Below are 24,045 nucleotides of genomic sequence, written 5' to 3' on the forward strand. Positions count from 1 at the left end.
TATGATCAGGCTATAAATTAAAGACTAACTACTTTCTTATGGTAATGGCAGAAGATTAGGAGTCTAATATTATAGTTATTTTTTAAAATATTTTTCATGTTAAAATATATAAAAATCATATTTTTTTTTTATTTTTAAAAAATTATTTTTCAGATTAGTACATCAAAACAATTTAAAATATAAAAAAAAATTGATTTTTCATTAAAAAAAAATAAATTTATTAAAAATATGGATTGGCATATATTTCCAAACATAGTCTTAATTTTGTACCCCAGGTTGCTTTTTTGAATTATTATGCTTTATTGGTGGGATGATGACGAGGTATAACGAAAGTAAAACCTTCAAATACCATTAAAAAAATCTTAATAAAAGTATTGAATAGAAAAAATAAAAATAAAAATTATTATCAAATAAGAAAAAAATATTAAAAAAATATTATTATTTTTTTAAAAGAGACTAGTTTAACAATTAAAGTATTTTGAATCAATATTTTGACACATTGGTAAGTATTTACCCTTGAATCTTTGAGTGAATCATCCATATTTTAATTGGTTTATTCATAAAAAATTCATTTTTCGTAATTCAAATTCAAAAATGTTGTACAAACCTACAAGCTTATAAACGCGAAAAACATAAACACTGATATTGTTTTTCTTGGACCGACCAATTTAAATTCTGCACGTCTTATAAACTCTGAAGTTCAGAAAATGTTTTCATCAAGTGATAATTAATGTTACAAAATTTAATACGGACGGTTTTTTTATTTATTTATTTTTATATAGTGAATAATCACATTTTATATTATTATTCTTTTTTTATAACGAAAATATCTAATTGATGATGGAAATCATAGCACATTTCAAACGGTTCATTTTGTTAGGATTTAAGGACTTTCATGTGATATAATCAGTGATTTTAAATAAGATATTGTAATAAATTAAAGAAATACTTTAAAATTCTAAGAACAAAAATATTTGTTATTTTTTTAATATGATAAATACTCTATAAATTAAAGTATGAATGCTTAGAGAAAATAAATTGTGAACCTTTTATTTAGATGGTTCAGAGATATTTATAATTTATGAACTCTGTTGTTATAATGGAGGGGAGAAGCTGGAGAGTTTTTTTTTTTTTTTTTGATAGCATGAATGATAAACAAATATTCATTATACATCATCAATGAGATGAAAATATGATATGTCATTGGTAGAGTTTTTATACACCTATAAATATAAGAAGATGAATATTCATGACACGAATATTTCATGTTAAAAGTTTCAAAAGTAAATAAATGGAGTTTTATGACCATAAAACGAGTATATAACGACCTTAAGACCAATTGAGCTTGGCGAGTAACCAAGCTTGGGGGTGGTGGGTCTGACAGCTAGTCAGACTTACGTTTACTTGGACTCAACTTGTGACTGAATTCAATTATGTTTTGTCTGACAACTTATCAGGTCCATGTTTGTTTAAGCTCGGTATTTTTCTGGATGTGATAACTCGTCAGGCTCACGTTGACTTAAGCCCAGCACGTAGCCAAACATAGGTGCGTTGAGTATGGTAACTCACAAGACCAACGTTTACTTGGACTCAACACATGATTAAATTCAAGTATATTAAATCTGACAACTCGCCAGATTTACTTTTACTTGGCTCAGCACGTGACCAAACCCCAACATATAAAGTCTGAAAGCTCATTGAACCCATTTATTTTTGGGCTTGTTGTAACTCAATTTTTGATTCACCAAGATTTTCTTGAATGTTATTTTATTTCTATTATTATTCATAAAAATTCAAAAAAACAATTTCAAAAAACTTTAAAATTCAAAATATATTTTTCTCGAGTCAACCGCATCTTTCCATAAAAACTGATTTTACCGGGTCAATATGGGTCAAACCATGTCGACCAGGGTAAAAAATGAGTTTTCATGACGTTTTGGGTCAAAACCGTCATTTTTCATAAAAACCGATTTTACCGGGTCATTACGGGTCAAACCATGTCGACCAGGGTAAACAATGAGTGTCCATGACGTTTCAGGTCAAAACCGTCATTTTTTTATTAAAAACCGAGTTCACGGGTCAAACCATGTTGACCAGGGTACAAAATGAGTTTTCATGACGTTTCGGGTCAAAACCGTCATTTTCGATCAAAACCGTCATTTGTTTTATAAAAAACGAGTTCACTGGGTCAATACAAGTCAAACCATGTCGACCAGGGTAAAAAATGAGTTTTCATGACGTTTCGGGTCAAAAACCGTCATTTTTTATCAAAACCGAGTCTATCGGGTCAATGCGGGTCGAACCATGTCGACCAGGGTAAAAAATGAGTTTTCATGACGTTTCGGGTCAAAACCGTCATTTTCAGGTCAAACCATTATTTTTTTGTCAAAACCCGGTTCACCGGGTTGATACCCATCAAATGTTTTTTTGTGTTAGCGGTTGAAATGGGCCTTTTTCTAATACTGATTTAAGTTTTATTTAGTTTTACCTATATAAATATTTATTTATTATATGTAATAAATGTGTTGTCTCCTGTTCATTGGGTATACATAGCCACGTATAAATAGCCACGAGAGCAAGGGAAAGAAAAAAAGAGAGAGAAAAAAAAAGATTAGATAACTATTTCATATTTTTTTTAGTTTTTCTTTACGAGAGTAAGATATTGTTTTTTTTTTTTGAAATAATTTGAAAAATATCAAAAATATCCTAGCCGTTAGATCTAATAGTGTTAGTTGTGAACTTTTGATTTAATAGGATACAATAAGACTTACTACACTAGATTAGAACCCAAACCCATCTCAGCCTTTGAAATAATCTTCCATTGGATCCCGTTGTGCCACGTCACCTGGTGTACCTATCGTTCGGTGCACCGCGACACACTAGATCAAAGTTCTGCTCATCCGGACCGTCTGATCAACCTACAAATCAAGCCAATCACAGCTGAACGATCGTTTCATCCGAGATCCAATGGCTCATAGCCTTCAGCAGTACGGGTACACCATGCACGCGTTCGCACCGTAGCACAATTTTGGAGTCTCTCTCTTCTCTCGCCGGCGACTCCCTCCCTCTCATTCGATCTCCCATTTTCGGCCGTCTCAAACCTCTGAACCACCACAGAAAGGTTTCTACCCTTCTATAAGGCAAAAACCCGGCTTTTTTAAGCATTTTCGCTGCCTCATCTAGCCGAAAAAAGGCCGCGATCTTCGTCGGCCACCGAAGCTTCAAACCGACAATTCTCCCTCTTTAGCCATCAACGGCCATCGAGACCACCACCATCAGAATCCTCTACCTCAGACCTACCAGAATCGACCATTCATTGGCCAGAAATCTCGTCGGCAAATTTCGCCGCCGCCAACAGTAACCGCACGTGAGCTACACGCGCCGCCAGGGGCAATTTTGTAATTTTTCGAGAAATTTAAGGGTAATTCAGTCTTTTTACCTATACAGGGCACTCAGGTAATTTTTTTGAGATTCCTAACAGTTTTATTTTATTTTTATATTCAAGTATTTGTAAATTTTCTTGCATGTTGTAAAACAAAAAAAACCAAAAACAAGTATAAAAGGAATAACGACGCGGGTCCAACACCCATCCTATCATGTTATCGTTCGTGGGTCCAAAGTTCAATTCTCGAATATGGTTATACCCATTTCTCAACGATATCAAAATAATTTTTGTTTTATAAATGAATATTGTTTGTCGACACATCTCTTTTTACAGAAAAGGGCTGATGTCAAAAGTTTAAATACCAAATATGGATTATGTCCATATTTTCTTTTTGATAACTTAGACGTACTTCTCTTTTTAGGGTTAAACGTCAATATTTTAGATAAGCCACCTATTTTTAGGAATGGATGTCATCCATTTTTTTGAAGCGTCTCCTACAAACGTTGTTTGTCGACACGTCTCTTTCTACATAAAAGGACCGATGTTAAGGGTATTTATATCAAATATAGATTATGTCTATTATTTCCTTTTGGTAACTCAAACGTAAATCTTCTTTTTAGGGTTAAACGTCGATATTTTAGACAAATCTCCTATTTTTAGGGACTGATGTCATTTTTAACGTGTCTCCTATTTTTAGGGACCGACGTTAACTATTTAAAAAAAACAAAATTGCAAATAAGCTTGAAATATAATATCATTTAAAACAAATAAAAAAACACACAAGTAAAGGTAACCTTTCTCTTGAAAGGATGTTTTAAGGGTGGTGTTTATCTTTTCTTAATCATAACTAACCCAGTACTCGAATCTCTGGGATCAGTGTCTAATTTGGGATTTCTAGTTCCCTCATATTACTAGATACCGACTCCAATAAAATCTTCATTTTCTCCAATAAATTTTTTTTTTTGTTAAATAAACAAAAAGTGAAGCCGTCGCTCGACGTCGTGTATTAACAGGGCTACCACTTGTTATTGAACCTTTTTAATCACGATTTTAGACCTTTTTACATAGCATCAAAAATACTTCTTCATCATCAATCACTACGCATCAGAAACATGCCTTGAATCTTACGGTGACCGCGTTTAAAAATTTGAGACACGTGAATATGAGATCTCGCTAAGCCACCTCTTGCATTTTGTAATTTACGAATGCATTAACATCAACTATGTAAAATAATTCCATATTCACCACTCAAATTAACGAAGACCGCCATCCTTCAAGGCCTAAAAGCATGCCGTCAGGCCATCGAATTTAGCCCTAAAAGTTGAGACTTCCACGAGTCCCACATAACCCCGATGGCCTTAACAAATATTCCATCGCTACAAACTTTATTTCAGTTCACCTTCATGGAAATTCGTTACGTTTGGATTAAGGAGGAAGAGGTAACAGGGTGGCTGAAGCTTCTTTGTATGCTTATATGTTGCTTCGCCGGGAGAAATTGAATTGGAAGAAAATTAAGAAGTTTTTTTTTTTTGCAGCCCACAATTCTGCCAACACTTACTAATTAAAGTGACACTTGTTATATTAAAAAAAGAAAGTGAATAATGTTAGGAATTTCTTGCTTTGGGAAAAAAATTGCGATAAGAGGGGAGGGGAGGGATAGGAAGGGAAGGGATGTAAATTTTTTTTACCTTCCTAGTTTGGATAGATAAGAAAAGGACGGAGGAGAAAAAAAAAATATGGGCAAAAATGGGAACGGAAAATAATATGTATTAAATATCATTAGTTCCTTTCTAGTTTGGAGGTAAAGAGATGAAGGTATAAATAAGATTGAAAATGTTTATTTATCAAAAGGATAAAATTGAGTTTTCAAAGAAATAAGATTAAAATAATAAATTAATGCTAAAAAATATAATATATTTTTTCCTTCCAACCCATTACCTCCTAAATTTGAGGTGAGATTTTGAAGGGGAAAGAAGGTTAAAACAAACCTTCATTTCTCTACCCCTCCCTCAAATATTTTCTTCCTAAATAAGGTTAAAAATATCATTAACCTCCATTCCCTTCTTACCCAAACAAACTGTAAATGTGATAATATTCATATTAATTTAAGAAAAATTTCAAATCGCCATGAAGAAAGGTGTAGCCTTCTAACAGTTCATCTCTACACCCTTAGGGTTATTCCATAGAGGCCCACTCAACAGCAATGCGAGACATCATCTAGCAGTAGGGGGGTGCTTTACAGGCACCGTTGTAAATTAGGGAAACAAATCAGTAAGTAGTTACCGCCATGAATGATTTCAGGATAACTTCGAGACAAGGGTTTTCTCATAATTTATCACTTGTCAGTTTTTTTTTTTTTTTTACCTCCGCAAGGCATATTCTCTACCTTTCAAGTGCCAATTCATGAATATGTGTGCAGGCTAAATTCGTGATTCCATGCAATCAAAATCATGTGATTGCTTTACAAAAATAGAAACATCATTGCAATTTGAACAAGAATCAAGGGAAACACCATCCTAACAAGAAGAAATTCATGACGTAATCACTTGTCTGCCCTAGCTGAGATACTTTAAGCATAATTTACTTCCTCTCGTCGTATCAGCATGCCAAAGCGGAAACAGCCTTTCAAAATCAATTGAATGAAGCCGAGCTCGGTTCAAGCTTGCAAACAACACAACTTAAGGTTGAAAAGTTCGAGCAAACTGTTGAATGGGTATGCTTTCAGTAAAATAGCTGGAATCTTATTTAAGGGTCGCAAAGTACAAGAGATAATTGAAGATATTGCATCCTGCATTACAAAACATAGAAGTTGCACAGTATATTACATGCTACAAAAACAGCTTGCTTACAAATTAGCATTACAATACTAGCCAGGTACATTAAGCTTTAGATACTTCAAATAAGAACTTACTATGACCTTACATAGCAGAAGGTGAGAATACCATCATTCTATAGCATCTGCATCACCAGTTATATCACACAACAACCTGTGCTATAGAACAGAAATCACGCTTTACCAGACAAATGTAGATTAACATGATTTAAGTCAACTCCTCGGACCTCTGTAGGCAATTTGGACCAGGAAACAGGGTTCCTCATTCCCACTGTTCTCCTATGCATAACCAGAGCTAGACTCAGCAACAAACACAAACCGGCAACAAATGGAACCAGAACACCAATGTTTCCTCTAGGCCAACTTTTCAAAACCATACCTGCACAAATCTTTCCACCAAGACTCCCCACTGAATTATTCATCTTCATGATCTCCACCCCATTCAAAATACCATCAACTCCATATGCCATGGTCTTGTTGGTAGGTCCAACACTCACACGCAAAACCCCAGAGCTATCATCATCAACAACAAAATCCACATAAAACGGTGAAGCCAGAGTATATGTAATAGACGAAAGATCTAAATCTTCATATGCCAGGTACCCATTAACATAGACATTAAAATGTATCAAACCAAGCGATATGCTAGCAATATCACAGAAATGCATCCTAACAAGATACTTATAACCCTCATCTACTGGAAACTCCCATGTCATATTAGGATTAAGCACTGCACCATTAGTGTCAGTAATCACTCGAGCAGTCTTGTACACAAAATCAGGACCTACTTCCCTGCTAGCCCCTCCAATTTGGTAATGAATACGACCACCAAAGTACATCAGTTTCGACAAATCATTGCTTGATTTAAAAAACTCATAATCAGGAATCCATGTTCTCCATGCAGTATCATTAAAAGGTGTCACCTTTGGACCTCCAATATTGATCCTATGCACAGTTTCAAGTGCCTGCTTGGTTAATCCCACAAATTTCTCATCTTTATTTCCATTAACAAGAAATCCCACATCAGCAATCAAATCTTTAGGTGCAGATATCACTTCAATTGCATTAACAAAACCATAATTACCCTTCTTTGCAGGCACAAAATTAATCACAATCTTATCAGAATCAGCCCATATAAAAAACTCCTTAACTACGAAGTCCCTAACTTTCCCTACACTGAAATTGCTCAAAGCAACATATCCATTAACCAAAACGTGAAATTGAGCATCGCTTAAGTCCAGATTGGAAGAAACAAAAGCGTGAAAATGAAGCCTTACCATATGAGTCCCTGGTTCCTTAATCTCAAAAGCATATTTTGAAGGTTTTTTGAAAATTCTTGCGGAGTTGTAGATTTGGATAGAATAAGGAGATGGGCTTTGGTTGGTGAGCGGAATCGTTTGTGCTGAGGAGAGAAGTGGCGAGTTCGGATTGGAATCGGAGATAAAACGGCGGTTGTCGACGGCGGTGTCGACGGTGGAGCCACAAGAAATGAGGTGGTTGTCTGTGGGAGAGAATCTGGAAAGAGCGAGGGTGGAGAAAAGAGAGAAGGTGAGAATCAACAGAGAGAAAGTATGGATTCTGTGTGAGTTAGTCTCCTCCATTTGAGACAGAAATTGAAGAATAGAGATTTCGGACAGTGAAGAGGAATTTGGAGCTTTTGTATCTATTTTTGTGATAGTGAGTTAGGGACGAGTTGAATTGGGTTTTCGAGACATTGTCAACGCGTCATTTGGTGTCCGCGTTTTGGTTATGGCCCCACTTTACGTGCTAACATGGTATTGAGGTAGAGCCAGCGCGTCGCTCTTACAGTGTTGGGACCCAACCAGGCTGGTTTAACTTGAACCAGCTATTAGAATTTGGCTGCCTAGAAGGTAGGTGAGGATTGGTAGTGTGGCTGCGGGTGAGGTACCACAGCTACCAATAATATCATTTGGTTAAAAAATGGTATTTTATACTAGTAGAGCCCATCAATTTTACAGTTGTGCCACAGGTTTGATAGAAGTAGCAATTTAATATATTTTACTGCTTCTCGTGTTGGAAGAATTATTGAACAGTGTAACATGTTTTCATTGGTTATGTGAAAAGTGAAGATATTTTTTACTGTTCTGATCAGACTGATCCTTCAAAAAGCTAAAAATATATTAAATTGAGTTCGACCCGGTAAAATAAAAATAAAAATAATTATTTTTAATGTTTAATTGTGTTTTATTTAAAAATTAGTGTGAAATATTATTCAATAACAATACATAAATTAGATGGAGATCGCTTAATGACGTAGTATTTGCAGAATTTGATTGCAATTCAAATTTTGTTCTTGATTATATTTTATTTAATATTGTTGCACTCTTAAAAAAAATTGTGAAAAAACTGTAATCATTGTTGAATGTATTTCATGCGTAATGGAATTGTAGATAGTTTAAAGAAATAATATAAAATATTTTATATAAAGTATTATTTATTTCATGATATAATAGCAATAGTTAAATTTATAATATTTAAATTAAAAACCATCAATATATATATATATAACCTCAATTTAAAAAATATTTTTTTTAACCAAATACATTAAATTACTTTTTGCTCCACAACAATTTCAACCACAATTTTAACCAAACATATATTTTTTTCAAACTAACCTCGACTAAAAAGTACTTTTTATAAAATAAATTTTTCAAACCACTACTACAACAGCAACCGCAATACTAAATACACCCCAATTCCTTTCCTTTCCTTTTTTTTTTATTTCTCTTTTCTGCTAATATCCCAATAAATCTATTTTTAGTTTTAATCATCTAGGTATTTTCATACCAGCTGTTTTTTTTTTTATAATGAATTTTTATTTTTTTATGCTGGGCTACTGGTCGGGAATTTACTCTTATCAATTCATGTTTTATTTTTTAAAAAAAAACTCTTGAAATAACAAAATTTTTATATATAAAAAAAAAATCCAAAACAAGTAAATCTGGTTTTAACCTATGATTTCACAAAAATTATTCCAGTCAAGTCTACTTTACAAATGATGGAAAGATTCAAACCCGTAAAATTGAACGTTAAAAACATGGAATATTATGTGATTGGCATTACAGATTTACAGTCCTAAACAACAAATTAATTTACTTCTAGTGCGGTAAACCATAGCAAAGTATAAGGCTTACTTGATTAAGGTTGTATTAGTAATTACGGTTTAAAGTAATTTTTATTTAAAAAATATATTAAAATAATATTTTTTTATTTTAAAAACATTATTTTTTATATTAGCATATCAAGATAATCTAAAAATATTTTTTTTAAAAAATAATTTCAACCACATTTCTAAACAAATCCACAAAGCATACAAAAGTGGTTTTAATCAAATATCCATTGAATGAAATTAAAAAAAAAAATACATGCGATTGGATCAGAGTTAATGTTTACTCTTGAGCTTGGGAATAGGAGAGAAAATGGCGGACAAGAATCCACTATCCTCTTTTCTCATAGTTCCACCCATAGTCTTTAAACTTGGTTTGATAGCCGACCAGGTTTAGGGTTCAAATTCTGGGTTTTGATTGAATTACCAGGTCACTTGAGTCAATTCTGTTTTTTTTAATTAAAACGACATTATTTTAGTAAAAAAAGTCAACAAGTTACAATCGGGTTTTTGACTTGATCTTGCTCGGTTTTAACCCCGGATCGGTTGGGTTCCAAGTCGACTTGCTAAGCTGGATTTCAAAACTATGATTTCACCTCACTTTCTTCTTTCCAAATAAAAGATAATCATCTATCTATTTAATTTAGACAGAGAAACAGACTAAAATGTTAGATTACAAGCGTTTCATGGATGCAAATAGCCCCAACGAAGATAGAAGGATGATTACTCCCGAGACTTAATTATTTGTTTTTATCTTTTTTTTTTTGTAAGATTATTCAAGATGGTTGAGTTAGCTTAATTTGATTTGAATTTCTTTTTAATTTTTTAATGAAATTATTAATCTTTTTAGTTTTATTTTCTTAATGTTGAATTATTGGCTTTTGAATTTTGTGATTTTTTTGTATTTTTTTCAAGTTATTCTGAGTGCTAGTCAATTAATATAACTCGGATTAACTAATGTTTTTTTCTTGTATTTTTTATTTAACTTCAGTTTTTTTTACTAAGTCTTTTAATAAAAAATCTAATATTTTTATCTAGATATTAAATCACATGACGGATAGTCTTCACATGTTTTTTTATCTTGGACATTACATTTTTTTTTTTATACTTATCCTTTAACATTATACTATTGAGCCCTTCAGTTTTGTGCTTTTTTTTTTCTTACCTCGAGTTATATAATCTAGTTAACTCGGAACTAACTAGTTTATCATGACCTGTAAATGTTTTTTTACGTTAAAAAAATTTAATGACCAGCGGTGAAGCTGAACACCAATATAGTTAATACTACAAGTTTATATACCACAGTCCCAATAATTCATAGCAAAACACACCACTAATTCTTTTTTTTTTTTTTTAATTATCAATACCGAGGATTATACTCTAAAAGTTACAAAACCTTGAGTAGCCAAAATATAGATCTGGCTAATTCTCATTTCGGTAAGCTAATTCTCATTTTGCTCGCCTGTAAAATTTTGATTGCAGCACAGGTTTAGGGTTTACGGTTTACGGATGCTTCTGTTTTTAATCTTCTTCCTCTTCCTCTTCTTCTTTTTATAAACTTTACATTTTATTATTCGATAGTTAAAACTTAAAAGTGCTGTTTAAGGTGGTTTATTTTAGTTTTTAGACCCAAATTTATCTATTCGACTTTTAATCTCTTCAAGTAAGTTTGTCTGATTCCTATCTTTTTATTTTTCTCTGTGTTTTGCAGGTTGAGAGCCTTTTGACAAGTTCTTGGTTGCAAATTGGTACTAAATTTTTGGTTACATTTTATTCTTTTGATGAAATGGTTTAGTTGAATTCATCATGCTGTAAGTTGCTATAATGGCTAGACCTAGGTTTTCAATGCTAAAAAAGTCTTTCTGTAATTCCATCAACCCCACTTCACAACGTCAATCGCTTCGATTTTATAATGTTAATGGAAGTAGTCTAAGATCAGCATCTGCTATCATAAATCGAGATTATTACAAAGATGAATCAAAATTGGCTGGAAATCTGTCAAATATTATAGCTATGAGATCTGATGCTTGTGTCAATAACCAATGTTATAAGAATAAACCCATGAGAGGATTTTTGTCAACTTCGTCAAATGTGTTGCTTCGAAGTGCTGTTCCTTTCATTTCAATGAGCCCCGGGTTAAGCTGTAGATCATTCTCTTGGTCTTCTGGTGGCAAAGTTGATAAATCTGGGGCTAGTGAAGTTTCTGCTTCTTCCAGTGGAAGTGATGTGGACGTTAGTAACAGTGTTGGTATTGGAAGTGACTGGATTGATAAGGTTAAAGAAGCTTGGCAAAGTGCAGTGCATGCAGTAACTTATTCTGAGCAAAAGGCTAAAGAGATCTCCACTGAACTGACCCCTTATGTTCAGCAGTTGCTTGATTCGCATCCATATCTTAAAAATGTGGTTGTTCCAGTTGGTTGGACTTTGACCGGTACTGTTGTGGCTTGGGTGGTGATGCCTAGACTTTTGAGGCGATTTCACAAGTATTCATTGCAAACTCCTGTTGCTTTGCTATCTGGAGGCACATCTGGTGAACAAATGTCATATGAGAAGAGCATTTGGGGTGCTTTGGAAGATCCTTTAAGATATGCAATCACCTTTATGGCATTTTCACAAGTGTTAGTAGTTCCAACTATAATCCTTTCCACTTTATGATATGTGAATGTTTATATTTTCTTTTTATATTTTTCATTAGGTGACTAATATATTTGGACTCTGATTTGCAGTGCTGTGATGGTGGCACCTACTACAATTGCTTCTCAGTATATAGCACAAGCATGGAGGGGTGCGGTTATTCTTTCTTTTGTATGGTTTCTGCATCGGTGGAAGACAAATGTCTTTAATCGTGTGATAACTTCGGCAACAGTTGATCGGGAAAAGCTGTTAACTCTTGATAGAGTTTCTTCTGTTGGTCTTTTTGTTATTGGACTGATGGCTTTAGCTGAGGCTTGTGGGGTTGCAGTGCAGTCTATACTGACTGTGGGTGGCATTGGAGGTCAGTTTTAGTAAATGGCTTGTGCCTTTACACATGCAGTAATTGTGATGATGGGAATATTTGGCATGAAAAATTCTGCCATTTAACTAATCTTCTGAATTTTTTTATTCTTGCTCTATTTATGCTTCCAAATTCCTATTTACATGTGATTGTAGTGCAATCTTAACATTCTAACATTTTTTTTTTGAAATGCTTAACAGACTTCTTGAATGCATGCGCTAACTCTATAAGTTCTTAAATCAAAGTTACTTCTCTATTCCCTATCTATCTGTTGACTTCCCTTGCCACTTAGTTTTGGCGAGCAATATGGAATTGTTTTGGCCATTTTTTCTTTTCACCCTGTGGAGACTTTCCTACTGAAACTTCATGTATGTGTAACACTGTTTGTTCTCTTCAGAAGCCCTCCATATGAATGGAGGGATACTCTTTAGTTATGTTGTTGGGACTTTGGTCTGCTATTTTAATTAGTTTTTTTTTACACTAGTGGCTAAAAAGACTCTAGTCATGTTATTTGTTCACCTTAACATCTTTTTATCAAATCTTTTTTCACGTGAATGCTAGTTATTGCTTGATAGTTTTACAATTCTCATTGAAAACTAAAGGGTAAAATGTACGAGTGGCCCTGTACCATTGGTCAAAGAACAAAGAATCTCTAAACAAAATTAGGGGTAAAAATTAGTCTTTCTGGTAAATGATAGGTTCTCATCCAATTTTTTTAAGGTAAAAAGTTCCAATCTCCCTTATACTAATGGTCGAAGCGCAAATAATCCCTGCACAAATTATTCAACCGAAATCGGATCCTTCTATAAAGTGGACTATGGTGTCACATGCTAGACACGTGATTTTACCTAACCCAAATTGGATGGAAACCTAACGTCATTTAGCAAAAGAACTAATTTTTACCTCCAGTTTTGTTCTAGGACTGTTTGAGCCGAATAGTTTGTTCAGGAACTCTTTGTGCTTTGACCAATAGTACATGGGTCCCTCATACATTTTACCGAAAACGAAATGCATCTTATTGATGATATCTCAATCCAGACCACCCGAGCACTTTTCTCCTAGGGTCAATCCTATGCTGTATCGTAGTGTTGTGTTTTTGTAATCATATATACAAACCTGATTCTTTAATTATTATAAAATTATGTAGGAGTTGCTACTGCTTTTGCTGCCAAAGACATCCTTGGGAATGTGCTCAGTGGGTTGTCTATGCAATTTTCAAAGCCCTTTTCACTTGGAGATACAATAAAGGTGAGAACATGTCATTGGTCCTTGGTTGATTGAAGTTTTTGTCTTTGGATAGTGAAAAGTTTTTATAAAGAAATAGTCCATGAGTAAAGATCAAAATTATGGTTTTCTGTGAAAAGTTCTCTGAAGTTTCTTTTCACAATGTCCAAGAGCATTGTTTCATCAGACATTCATAACTTAGTTTATGCTTTTATTTGTTGTGACTTTCCTGCCAACATCTTGTAATGAATTATACTGCCAAGCACCTTTAATCCAGCCCCTCATTACTTGTGGTAGAACATGTTAGGAATGAGCATGATAGTTGTGTAGATAGTATCCCAACAAATAATCACTATCATTTTTATTTTTACATGACTTTGCAGATATATATTTTGTTACCAGAAAAAGGGTATCTATCCATTCTGATTCTTTATTCGTCAATACTCGTGAAAAATGGAAGAGAAGCTATTCTTCATATGCATTTGTAATAATCTCATTTGTAACATGAGAATATCCAACAATATGCATTTGTAATAATCTCAACAATTTTAGGCAAGCCCATTTGTCTTGTCCCTTTTCTCTTTAAAGAGTCACTGAAATTCTTTGATTGCAGGCTGGAGCTGTAGAAGGTCAAGTGGTCGAAATGGGACTTACCACCACTTCATTATTGAATGCTGAGAAATTCCCCGTCTTAGTTCCAAATGCATTGTTTTCTAGTCAGGTAGGCCATTTTCCTTACAAGTCATATTGTATTTTTTGGGAAACCATGGCCTAAGGCTGTGTTATCATGGACTCTATCTCTGTTTCTGCCAAGGTTTCTGCCAAGGATATTTACATCACACACCTAGTTGCTGATGTCATCATATTCAAGCCTTATATTTCCTTTTTCTTATGCTTTTATTTGCATGTTGAAGTTTTCAGTGGTTGATGGCTCATCCTTAATTTTTGATTGATTTAAGTGGCCATATGAATATCCATCATTGATCTGGTTCTCTGACTGAAACTGTGGGTGTGTGTGTGTGTTTTTTTTTTATATGCATCCACTCAGATACCTTACATTATCTAAAGAAGCATATCATCTCTATCTTTCTCCCACATGTATGTGTCTTCCACATGTGCATTGCACACGTGCACACACATTATAGTGGTAACTAATAACGAGCTGGCATCTTGAATGCTTATTCAGGAGCACCTTCTTTGCCATGTTTATACTAATACTGTTACCTGAATAATCTTTGATGACTGACATATAAAGTTATAGGTAATTGTGAACAAGTCTCGTGCCCAATGGCGTGCAATGGTCTCCAAAATTCCTGTGACAGTTGATGATGTGGAGAAGATACCCCAGATATCAAATGACATCAAGAACATGCTAAAATCCAACGCAAACATTTTCTTGGGAAAGGAGGCTCCTTACTGTTACTTGTCTAGAATAGAAAGTTCATTTGCAGAATTGACTCTTGGGTGCAATCTCAAACAAATGGTAAGTTCCAATCTCCCCCATCGATTCTTTCTACTTTGATGCAGGACAGAAAGTCGACCATTATGCTTGCAAATGAGCTGTGTTCACTTGCAGATTTTCATCTGTACCTGGCTCTGATTCTTTGAAATTTGAACATTATATATCTAGTTTGCTGTTAATCGGAACTGTTTTCTGTGCTTGACTCTCTAGTTTAAAAGACATAATGACCAAGGAATAAAGACATTTTTTTTTAATAGCTGTCACTGATCTGTTGGCTAATAAATGCGACCCTAGTCCTTTATAACCTTCAATGATATCACATAAGGATTCTGGCATCAAATTCAGTTAAGCTTTGTAGGGCAGAATTGTATTTATAACATGTCCAAACACGCGAGCTTGAGGGTTCATAGTGTTGATGACATTTCCAAAATATCGCCATACAAATATAACGAAGGCAATTGCAGAGAAGCCATTCCCTTTTTTTGTTTGTTTGCAAGGACCAAATGAACTGCTTATTCATCTCTTGATGCTCACCATTGAATAAAAGAAGATTGTAGTCATTGATCTGGTTTTCTTCTCATGAAGCTCTGTTTTGAATCTCAATACTTGGATGCGTCATCCTCTCAAAGAGTCCATCACATGTCAGCACATTTTTTACCATCCTTTTCTGTTATGCTAGTATATGTTTATAATCATGTGGTATGAACTAAGGCTTTGTTGTTGTTGTCATTACTGTTTTTACTAATAGATGTTGTACTGCTCCGTGCAGAGCAAAAATGAATTATACTCCGCGGAGCAAGACATTCTTCTGCAGTCAGTCAGGATAATAAAGGAGCATGGTGCTAGATTAGGCATCACTACTACCAGTCAGTGATACAGTGACAATGCCGGTAAACGAGATTCCGCATGGTGAAGCTTGGACCCTTCTCTACACGCACTCAACTTGAATATCATACTGTGCAGAAACCTGTATCATAATGTTGATTCTTGTGTTCGAGTTGTTTTGGTGCATCTGAAAAGAACCAAAAAAAAAAACAAAAAAAAACTGTTGTGGTGTTTCGGCTGACAAGAAGAAAACTCTAGTCGACTGAAGAACACGTTTGGAAATTTCTTGACCAACAGTAGTTGAAAGTTTTGAATCCATTTGTTCAGCTGAAAAGGTATCATTTCTTTCTTTCTTTCGTTTTTTGTAAAAAAAAAACCAAAAAGTCAAAACATGCTTCATCAGGATTATTCTTGCTTTGTGTAGCGATAGACTATCACAGCAGTCTTAAAGAGCGTCGACTTCAAATACAGCCTTCTTGAACCGAAATAACGCATGCATATAGTGTAGCATGCTTGCTGAATACAACATAGTGCTTAACAAAGACATTAATTATGCATTTCTATACTGTAGCATGTGGAACACACCCAAATAATTGATTTGGATTTGGATTGGTAACTAATATGGGATATTATTGAATTAAAAATTGATACTTCCAAGGACTAAATAAAAAGAAAATAAGTTTTTTTTTACATGGCAAGTTGTTAGTAATTAGCTATCCAGTTAGAATTCTGTATGAAAGGGAGGGTTGTACAGGAACTTCGGAAATCAATCAAGAAATAAGAATTTTACAGTTTCTCTTGAATTACATTCTCTCTATTCCTTCTTCTTTCTGTTCTTCCCTTTACAAGTATCATTGCTTTGTTAAGGGAAACCGCGACGTTCCTGAATTTTTTGGAAATCAAATTGAATTTAGAACGGGCAAGAAACTGACATAGCGGTTGTTTTTAATAACTTTTCATGCTGAAATGCATGCCAATGATGTTTTTTTTTTTTTAAAAATCATTTTTGATATCCGTACATCAAAACGATTCAAAAAGGTATTAAATTTTAGCAAAAAGATAAAAAAAACTTCAAAATTTTTTAAGAATGCCGTTTTAACCGCGTTCCTGAACACTATCTAAAATAGTGGGGGTAGATTAAATCTCATTAGAAACCATTGCATCTATTCCAGTCTGTTAACTGTATTATCTGAAAGTCGTATGATATTGATGGCAAATCACTCAAGCAGCCAACAAACTTCTTCGAACCAAAATCACTTAATGCCAATGTAGGAGTTTTGATGCAGCTTGTGATCTCCAAAAATTGCATCGGCTTCTTTAGCTCGAACTCTCGGTTTCTCTTCCTCCTTCGACACCAAGGCCTGTCTTGGTCTTCTGTCCCTGCTAAATGATCCATCTTCAGTTCTCTCTATTTCCACAGCCAGGCCCTTCTCCACCAAAGCCGTTGCATTCAAAGGCTGATCATTGATGAAAGGTAAGAGAATGAGACAATGTCCGAATTGCTAAGTTTCAATCCCTTGCGCGCAACACAAACCCCTGCTTAGATCGGTGTCCTGTCTTGAAAGCCTACTGCCATAGCATCAAGATCATGAACAGCACAACTGGGTTTTCTAAGGGCCCATAAAAATGGTAATTCGAATAGCACTATCCCATGAGCAATCTCAAAGACTTGATCTTTACTCAGCTTGCACTCCCTACCAAACCCTACACACCCCTGATTTGGCCTTCTGTTCACCAAGCAACCTAAAAATTTCAATCCATGAACCATCGGTGATTTGATTTCTCTTTCTTGCGATTTCACCTAAAAAGTAAGTACAAAAGCAGAGAAACATGCAGGGAATGTGGAATTCACGGCGATGTCAATGGCCCAATGGGGAATGCAATTGACAAGTATGCAATCAGGTGTTTGATCAGCTATTAACTGTCCGAAGGGGTGTTTCAGGAGATCATATGCAACCTTCAAGTACCGAATTTTCTCAAACGGAATGTCCAAGCAGCTTCAGCACTACCGGACAAGAGTTCATTGTCTAAAGATGGCATTGGAAACTCCACTAAGCTGATCAAATTCTCCAGACTTGGAGGATATTTAGCGTGCCTTCGGATGTTTCTTGGAGTTGACATAAAGGAGAGCTTTGGCCAAGTCTACGGTGAGCTCGAAAAATGGCATCATTTGGCCAAGGCGCAGTCCGTGGAAGCACGACTACATGAAGATCTTTAGCCATTTTAGCTTGGATATAATTCATGGACATAGCAGAGACCTAATTACAAATATATTTGGATTTATGGAACGCTGAAATACCAAGAAGATATTGCTAAGAATATTGGAATCTGATTTTTCGATGAGGGCTGCTATCACTTTCTAGGCTGATCCGTTGAAGGCCTCGTCTAGCTCAGTTAGAGTCTTACTTCAAATCATTTCTTTGTTTCTCATCGGACACCAATTGAGTTTTGTATAGTGCGCAGGAGCCCCTGGATTCATTATAAAGGCAACTAAATGCAGCATAATGTCCGTTCCAAAAGCTATTTTGAGTACAATTTAAACCGGTTTTCAAACACTATGGTGATGTGTCTCCAGTACACTAAACATCAGAAAACAAACACTATCGTGTCAGTGCATGAAATCAAGTACAGATGTGAAGCCCCCCGATGAACCCTAAAAAATTACAAAAAGGAAAATGATTTGACGCAATCATCATGGAGCCGCCGGTAATCATTTAAAATGATGATGTAAACGTACGTTCGCCTCCCTAATATAACCTTTTAGCATTCTTAAAAAAAAAAAAAAAAAAAATTTTAGAAAACTCCTTTTTCTTTCTAAAATGTGATGTCTTCTATTTTATCTCTATTACGAGAGGTGTGGTCCCCATTTTAATAGATTAATTAATTAATAAACACAGGTAAATCAATGATGGGAGCGAAGGGAACGGTATTAGTGACATGACAATAATACAATGGCGTGACTACAAAATCCCCATTTTAATAGAGTTTCCCAAACAAGTCCCCAAAGAACAGGCAGGAGGGAGGAGTGCAATTAAAACAAGAAACTGAATATAGTAGTTAGGGAAAATTATCCTGGCAATTATGTCAAAATTACAGGTTCAGTTTTAAAAACTATATATATATATATATATTAATTCTTAGATTAATGGAGAGTTTTTTAGATATTATTTTTTAAAATCTCATTTAATTTTGACTTTGCTCTGAACAAATTTTTTAATTTTGTTTGTTAACTTTGCTGCAATTGTTTATTTTGTTGTCAATGATTAAATAAAAAAAATATTTAATTGAGTTCATGTCCCGTGCTCGTGCTTCTAAATCAATTTAATATGATATGTTTTTAATATTTTTTTTAAAAGTTTTTAAAATAGCATTTTTTTTAAAAAAATAATCAATTCATGTTTTACTCTAATCTTCCATTATACTTTTGATACATCAAGTCAATGAATTATGTCAAATCAAGCTCTTAATTGTTTAATTTAAAATTAAAGTCAAGTAAAGATTTTTAATAAAAATATTTAAAAAATAATCAACAGAGTTAGATTAATGGTATTCACCGTCCGTCCGTGATAATAAATAAAAATCATATTATTTTTATGTTTTTTTTAGTATACTTCCATTAAAATTATTATAATTTTGAATTTTAGACAATGATTATGATTTTTTTTAGTTATAAAACACGTTTAGGTATTTTTTATATTAAAAAACAAAAACCATTCACAGCATACCGCGGGCCTAAACTAGAAGCTTGTGGTATTTAATTTGTTTTGTCGCTATTGCATATCATTACTCATCATCATCAAGGGTCTAGATTTCCAACGCCTGGCGATTGGTTTCCAAATTCCCAGTTGATCATCGAATATTAATAATTTACTTTGTCGTTTATTTGGAAAGATAACATTTTTAAATCGTTGATGAACTGGTGTTGATGGATCAGGCACGGCAACTACTAATTGGTTTTTGGTGAATTTTTAATTGTATAATTTCGGAGACATGCACGCGCAATTCTTAGGCAGGCTTTATTTTTAAAGTAAATTATAATAATTATTTTTTATTTAAAAAAATTATTTTAAAAATTAATACATTAAAATAATCTAAAAATATTTAATATTTTTAAATAAAAAAAATTAAAAAAATCACAAAAACACAATTTGCACCGCAACCTATGAAAAATGATTTTATTAAATACTCAATTTTAGTCGCTCCATCCGAATGTTATTTTTGTCTCTGCTTAAGTTTCACTAAAATGTAAAAAAAAAAAAAAAAAAAAACATGTTTCAACAAATAAAACAATCTAACCTTTTGCAGAGGACTGGGACACGGGAAGAGAAGAGGTGGCCCAAAAAAAGGGAAGAAAACAACAAGAATCTCAGCAAAACGAAAAGTCAGTCTTCTCATTGCATACAAGCGAGCACTCTCGTGTCCTTTGTATTGGTAAAGATGTTTTGGGTTAGGCTTTTGTCGTCTGCCTCAATCAACATGCGAGCTGAAGGAAAAATACAGAACATGAAAAACACAAAATTCCCAGCTTTCCCTACCTTCCACATCACCTAGGGCAACTAGTTTCTGCTGAGTGAAACGACTAACAAAACTTTCATCCGCACAGGGTTGATGCAGGGCCGTGAAACTGAGTTGGAGGGCTTGCCGTCGATATCCTCCATGGCTCATCGAAAGCTAGTTTATGTTTCTTCTCACGTTTCTTTTTAGTTGAAGTTGAACTCTAATTTACCAAATTATGAAATACCTAATCACCAATTTGGCCAATCTTCAAGCTTTGAAAGGAGCCTTACGTTTTATATTTCAAGTTTCAACCAGTGAAATGGGCTGGCAGTCGATGGAAAGATGACTGCATGAAGATCTTTAGCCATTTTACTAGGGATATTGGAATCGGATTTTTCGTTAAGGGCTACAATCCTATTTCATTATACAGATTAATGAATTCATTATAAAGGCATCTAAATGCCGCATAATGTACATTCAAATGGCTATTTTGAAGAGGTTTCTTGACCAAAAACAAACTGTTTTATTCCATACATGAATACTCGAGAACATGAAGCACCTAAATAAAATCTCAAGCAGGGGTGATGATCAACTCTGGCTTGCGAGTTGTGACCATGTCCTTCAAACATTTCATTTCTTCTTTTTGAGAAAATCAACAAACTTACCAATATAGTAATCCTGATGCAACTTCTGGTTTCCGAAAATCGCAGCAGCTTCACTTGCTTTCTCCCTCAAGCCTTTTCCTTCCTCGGATACCATTGCGAGTTTCAGAGCCTCGGCTACACCATCCCGGGTAAACGACCCATCTTCCCCTCTCTGTACTTCCACACCTAAACCCTTCTCAACCAAATACCTTGCACACAAAGGTTGGTCGATGATGAATGGCAAGAGAATAAGGGTGTGACCAAACTGCAAAGTTTCAATAATAGAACCCCACCCAGAGTGAAATAATGATCCCCCGACTGATGGATGACCCAAGATTTCCATCTGTGGCGCCCATCCCATGCAAACAATCCCTCTATTAGATGTCCTTTCACCGAATCCTGAAGGCAGAGCATCAAGATCATCGTTGGCCCAACCGGGTTTTCGTAATGCCCACAGAAATGGCAATCCAGATAACTCTAGCCCGTGAGCAATCTCATATACTTGATCTCTGGTCAGCTTATACTCGCTACCAAACCCTACAAACACAACGGACTTCGGCTTTTGGTCATCAAGCCATTTAAAGATTTCACCCCACCTCCCATCAGTGAATTCCTTTCTTTCTGGCTTCTCCTGTGGCAACAAACCTACAGGGATCACGGGTTTTCCTACCAGCCTTTCAAATAGATTCAAGTAGTCTCCTTCGAACTCGGCACAGCTGCGTACCGCGAAAGCTTGGCATCCATGGAGTATCTTGGAGACCCTTTCACCATCCGTGATCCCAGAAGCATTTCCTGTATAAATCCATTCAAAAACTACAGCAGCCTCATGGTTTCGATAAGCTACCGAGGAGGGAAAGTCAACCCACTCTGGTTTCGATGTCATACTCGTCCCTGACGGCCTAAGTCTTTTTTGACCATCGCCAACTAAGCACTCTGGGTGCCCAAGAAACACATATGCAACAGCAGAGAAAACAGAGAAATGAATAAGAGGAACTTTGTTTTCTCTAGCAATATCTACCATCCAATAAGGAATCATGTCAATGATTATCCAGTCTGGAAGTTGATCGGCGATGAACTGCTTCAAGGGGTGCTGCAGGAGATCATATGCAGTTTTCAGGTACTCGATTTTCTCTGCAGGAATGTCAACCGTGGCCTCTCCATCTTCTGGCAAGATATCACTGTCTAAGCTTGGAAGTGGAAAGTCTACGAATTTCACCAAGTCTGCTAGACTTGGAGGAATTTTAGGGAGTCTTTTGGTGTTTCTTGGGGTTGAAACAAAGGAGACTTTGATTCCAGCTTTGGCTAAATCTATGGAAAGTTGAAAGAAAGGTATCATATGGCCAAAGGCAATCCATGGAAGCATCACTATGTGAAGTTTCTCTGCCATTAATTCAAGGTATGGAGAAAAGGAAGATTTCCCAGGCTAGGAATTAGGGCAAACCTGTATGAATTTTAGAGTATTGAGAAAGGAGGTTTAAGATCAGTATATATGGACTGAATACAAGAGCCAATTAGGACGGACAGTAAGCAGATTTCAATGAAAAAAGCAAAACCTAATCAGCTTGTCTGGAGATTAACGAGTGAATCTTCCAGGGACTTCGATGATTTTTAGGGTGCTAGTTTTTTATTATCCAACTTACGTAGTTTTTTTTCTAACTGACTATTACCTTTAAAAATAAGAAGGATAACTTACTACTTAGAAATTAAAATGCATGTCCTTTTAAAAAAATCCAAGATGCGTCTTGACTTTGAAGAGCAAGCCAGTGCACTTGCCTTAAAAAAAAAAAAAAAAAGCAGGGGAGGACATCTTCTCTCTTGCAATAATTTTCATCCACCTATGATGGCCGCAGAATCGATATTTAATTTTTTTACTTTAAAATATTCCATGTAAAAACATCACAAACCTCCGTAACTCCAAAACATATTTTAATTAGTTGATAAACTCAAAATTAAATTAAACTAAAATAAACTTGTTAAATTGCTATACTCAAATCATCTATATGTGAAGGGTGATCTTAACAATTGAAAGTGAGCCTAAACTTTTCAAAGAGCAAAACCTTGTCTGGAGATTAACGAGTGAATCTTTCAGGGACTTCAATGATTTTTAAATTTCACATGGAAAGCACTTCCGATATTTAAAGAGCCAGGGGGGCAACCATGCTGATTTTTCTTCTTTAAAAGTTATATTGTCGTGAAGCGCAAATCATTTAATTATTTAATATCTAATGATAATTTATACAAAGAAATTATTATGCATAAAGTATTAAGTTTTTTTATTATGTGACTTACATTTTCATCAAACCCTTCTTTCCAAGACAAACCCAACTCTATGATTAATAGCCTTTTTATAGCTGTAATGTGGTTGGCTAAACTTTATCTTTCTTTCTTTCTTTTTTTAATAATTTTTCTCTCTCTCTCAATATTTAGAAATTGAAACATGAAAAAAAAAAAGTTTTGTGCCAAAATACAAAAAGCTAAAACTACAAAGACCAAAATATGAAAGAAAACAATTAAGGAACAAAGTATATATTTTTTTCATGTCCCAAATGCATGTCCTTTAAAAAAAAAAAGTCCAGTGCAGATGCGTCTTGATTGATCTATTTTTTTTCTTTTTCTTCAAAATAAAAAATCTCAATCTCAGCATAAACCTCATAAACTGTGTTAAATTCTATCTCTTTTCTGAGGCTCAAAACCATCTGGCTGAAAATTTCCTCTTTCCTCTTTCTGTTCGGCTTTATTAATTATTAGGGATTGAAATATAAAAAAATAAAGTTTTATAACCAAGATTTTAACTCTTAAAACTATAAGGATTAAAGTGTAAAAAGATGCGCCTTATAAACAGTGCTGATGAATAATGAATGAATATTGTTTTGTGCATGCATTAAAAGCGTGGCTTTATTTTAATATATATAATATATATATATATATTATATTAGTTTTTAATTTAATTTGGCCAATCTTTAGGCTTTGAAGTTTGATGCACCAATTACGGTTGTATATTATATTATATTCTAGGAATGTTGTCAATGATGAGAAGTAAAGTGGGCCTTATC

At 34.5% G+C, this 24,045-nt stretch overlaps 3 protein-coding genes across 4 annotated transcripts; 1 reads left to right on the forward strand and 2 right to left on the reverse strand.

The window, feature by feature from the left end:
• Positions 1–6,104: 6,104 nt before the first annotated feature.
• On the reverse strand, positions 6,105–7,939 carry LOC118041610 (probable receptor-like protein kinase At5g24010). The gene has a single exon (XM_035049047.2). The coding sequence runs from the start codon at positions 7,817–7,819 to the stop codon at positions 6,392–6,394; it is 1,428 nt and encodes a 475-aa protein (XP_034904938.1). The 5' UTR covers positions 7,820–7,939; the 3' UTR covers positions 6,105–6,391.
• A 2,641-nt stretch (positions 7,940–10,580) lies between these two features.
• LOC118041609 (mechanosensitive ion channel protein 1, mitochondrial) lies at positions 10,581–16,319 on the forward strand. 2 transcript variants are annotated; one of them, XM_035049045.2, is made up of 7 exons: positions 10,581–10,782; positions 11,057–11,963; positions 12,072–12,340; positions 13,488–13,588; positions 14,178–14,285; positions 14,826–15,047; positions 15,796–16,319. In XM_035049045.2, exons 2-7 carry the CDS (start codon positions 11,170–11,172, stop codon positions 15,898–15,900), a joined length of 1,599 nt encoding a protein of 532 aa, XP_034904936.1. In that variant the 5' UTR covers positions 10,581–10,782; positions 11,057–11,169; the 3' UTR covers positions 15,901–16,319. The 2 variants fall into 2 exon arrangements, with proteins under 2 accessions (XP_034904936.1, XP_034904937.1); XM_035049046.2 differs by lacking the exon at positions 10,581–10,782 and adding an exon at positions 10,800–10,951.
• Positions 16,320–20,765: 4,446 nt separating this feature from the next.
• LOC118041608 (putative UDP-rhamnose:rhamnosyltransferase 1) lies at positions 20,766–23,129 on the reverse strand. Its single transcript, XM_035049044.2, has 2 exons — positions 23,050–23,129; positions 20,766–22,545 (listed from the first exon to the last, which is right to left on the reverse strand). The coding sequence occupies exon 2, from the start codon at positions 22,377–22,379 to the stop codon at positions 20,979–20,981; it is 1,401 nt and encodes a 466-aa protein (XP_034904935.1). The 5' UTR covers positions 22,380–22,545; positions 23,050–23,129; the 3' UTR covers positions 20,766–20,978.
• Between the last annotated feature and the right edge of the window lie 916 nt (positions 23,130–24,045).

This window comes from Populus alba, chromosome 14 (assembly GCF_005239225.2).
Source record: "Populus alba chromosome 14, ASM523922v2, whole genome shotgun sequence".
In the NCBI taxonomy this organism is placed as follows: Eukaryota; Viridiplantae; Streptophyta; class Magnoliopsida; order Malpighiales; family Salicaceae; genus Populus; species Populus alba.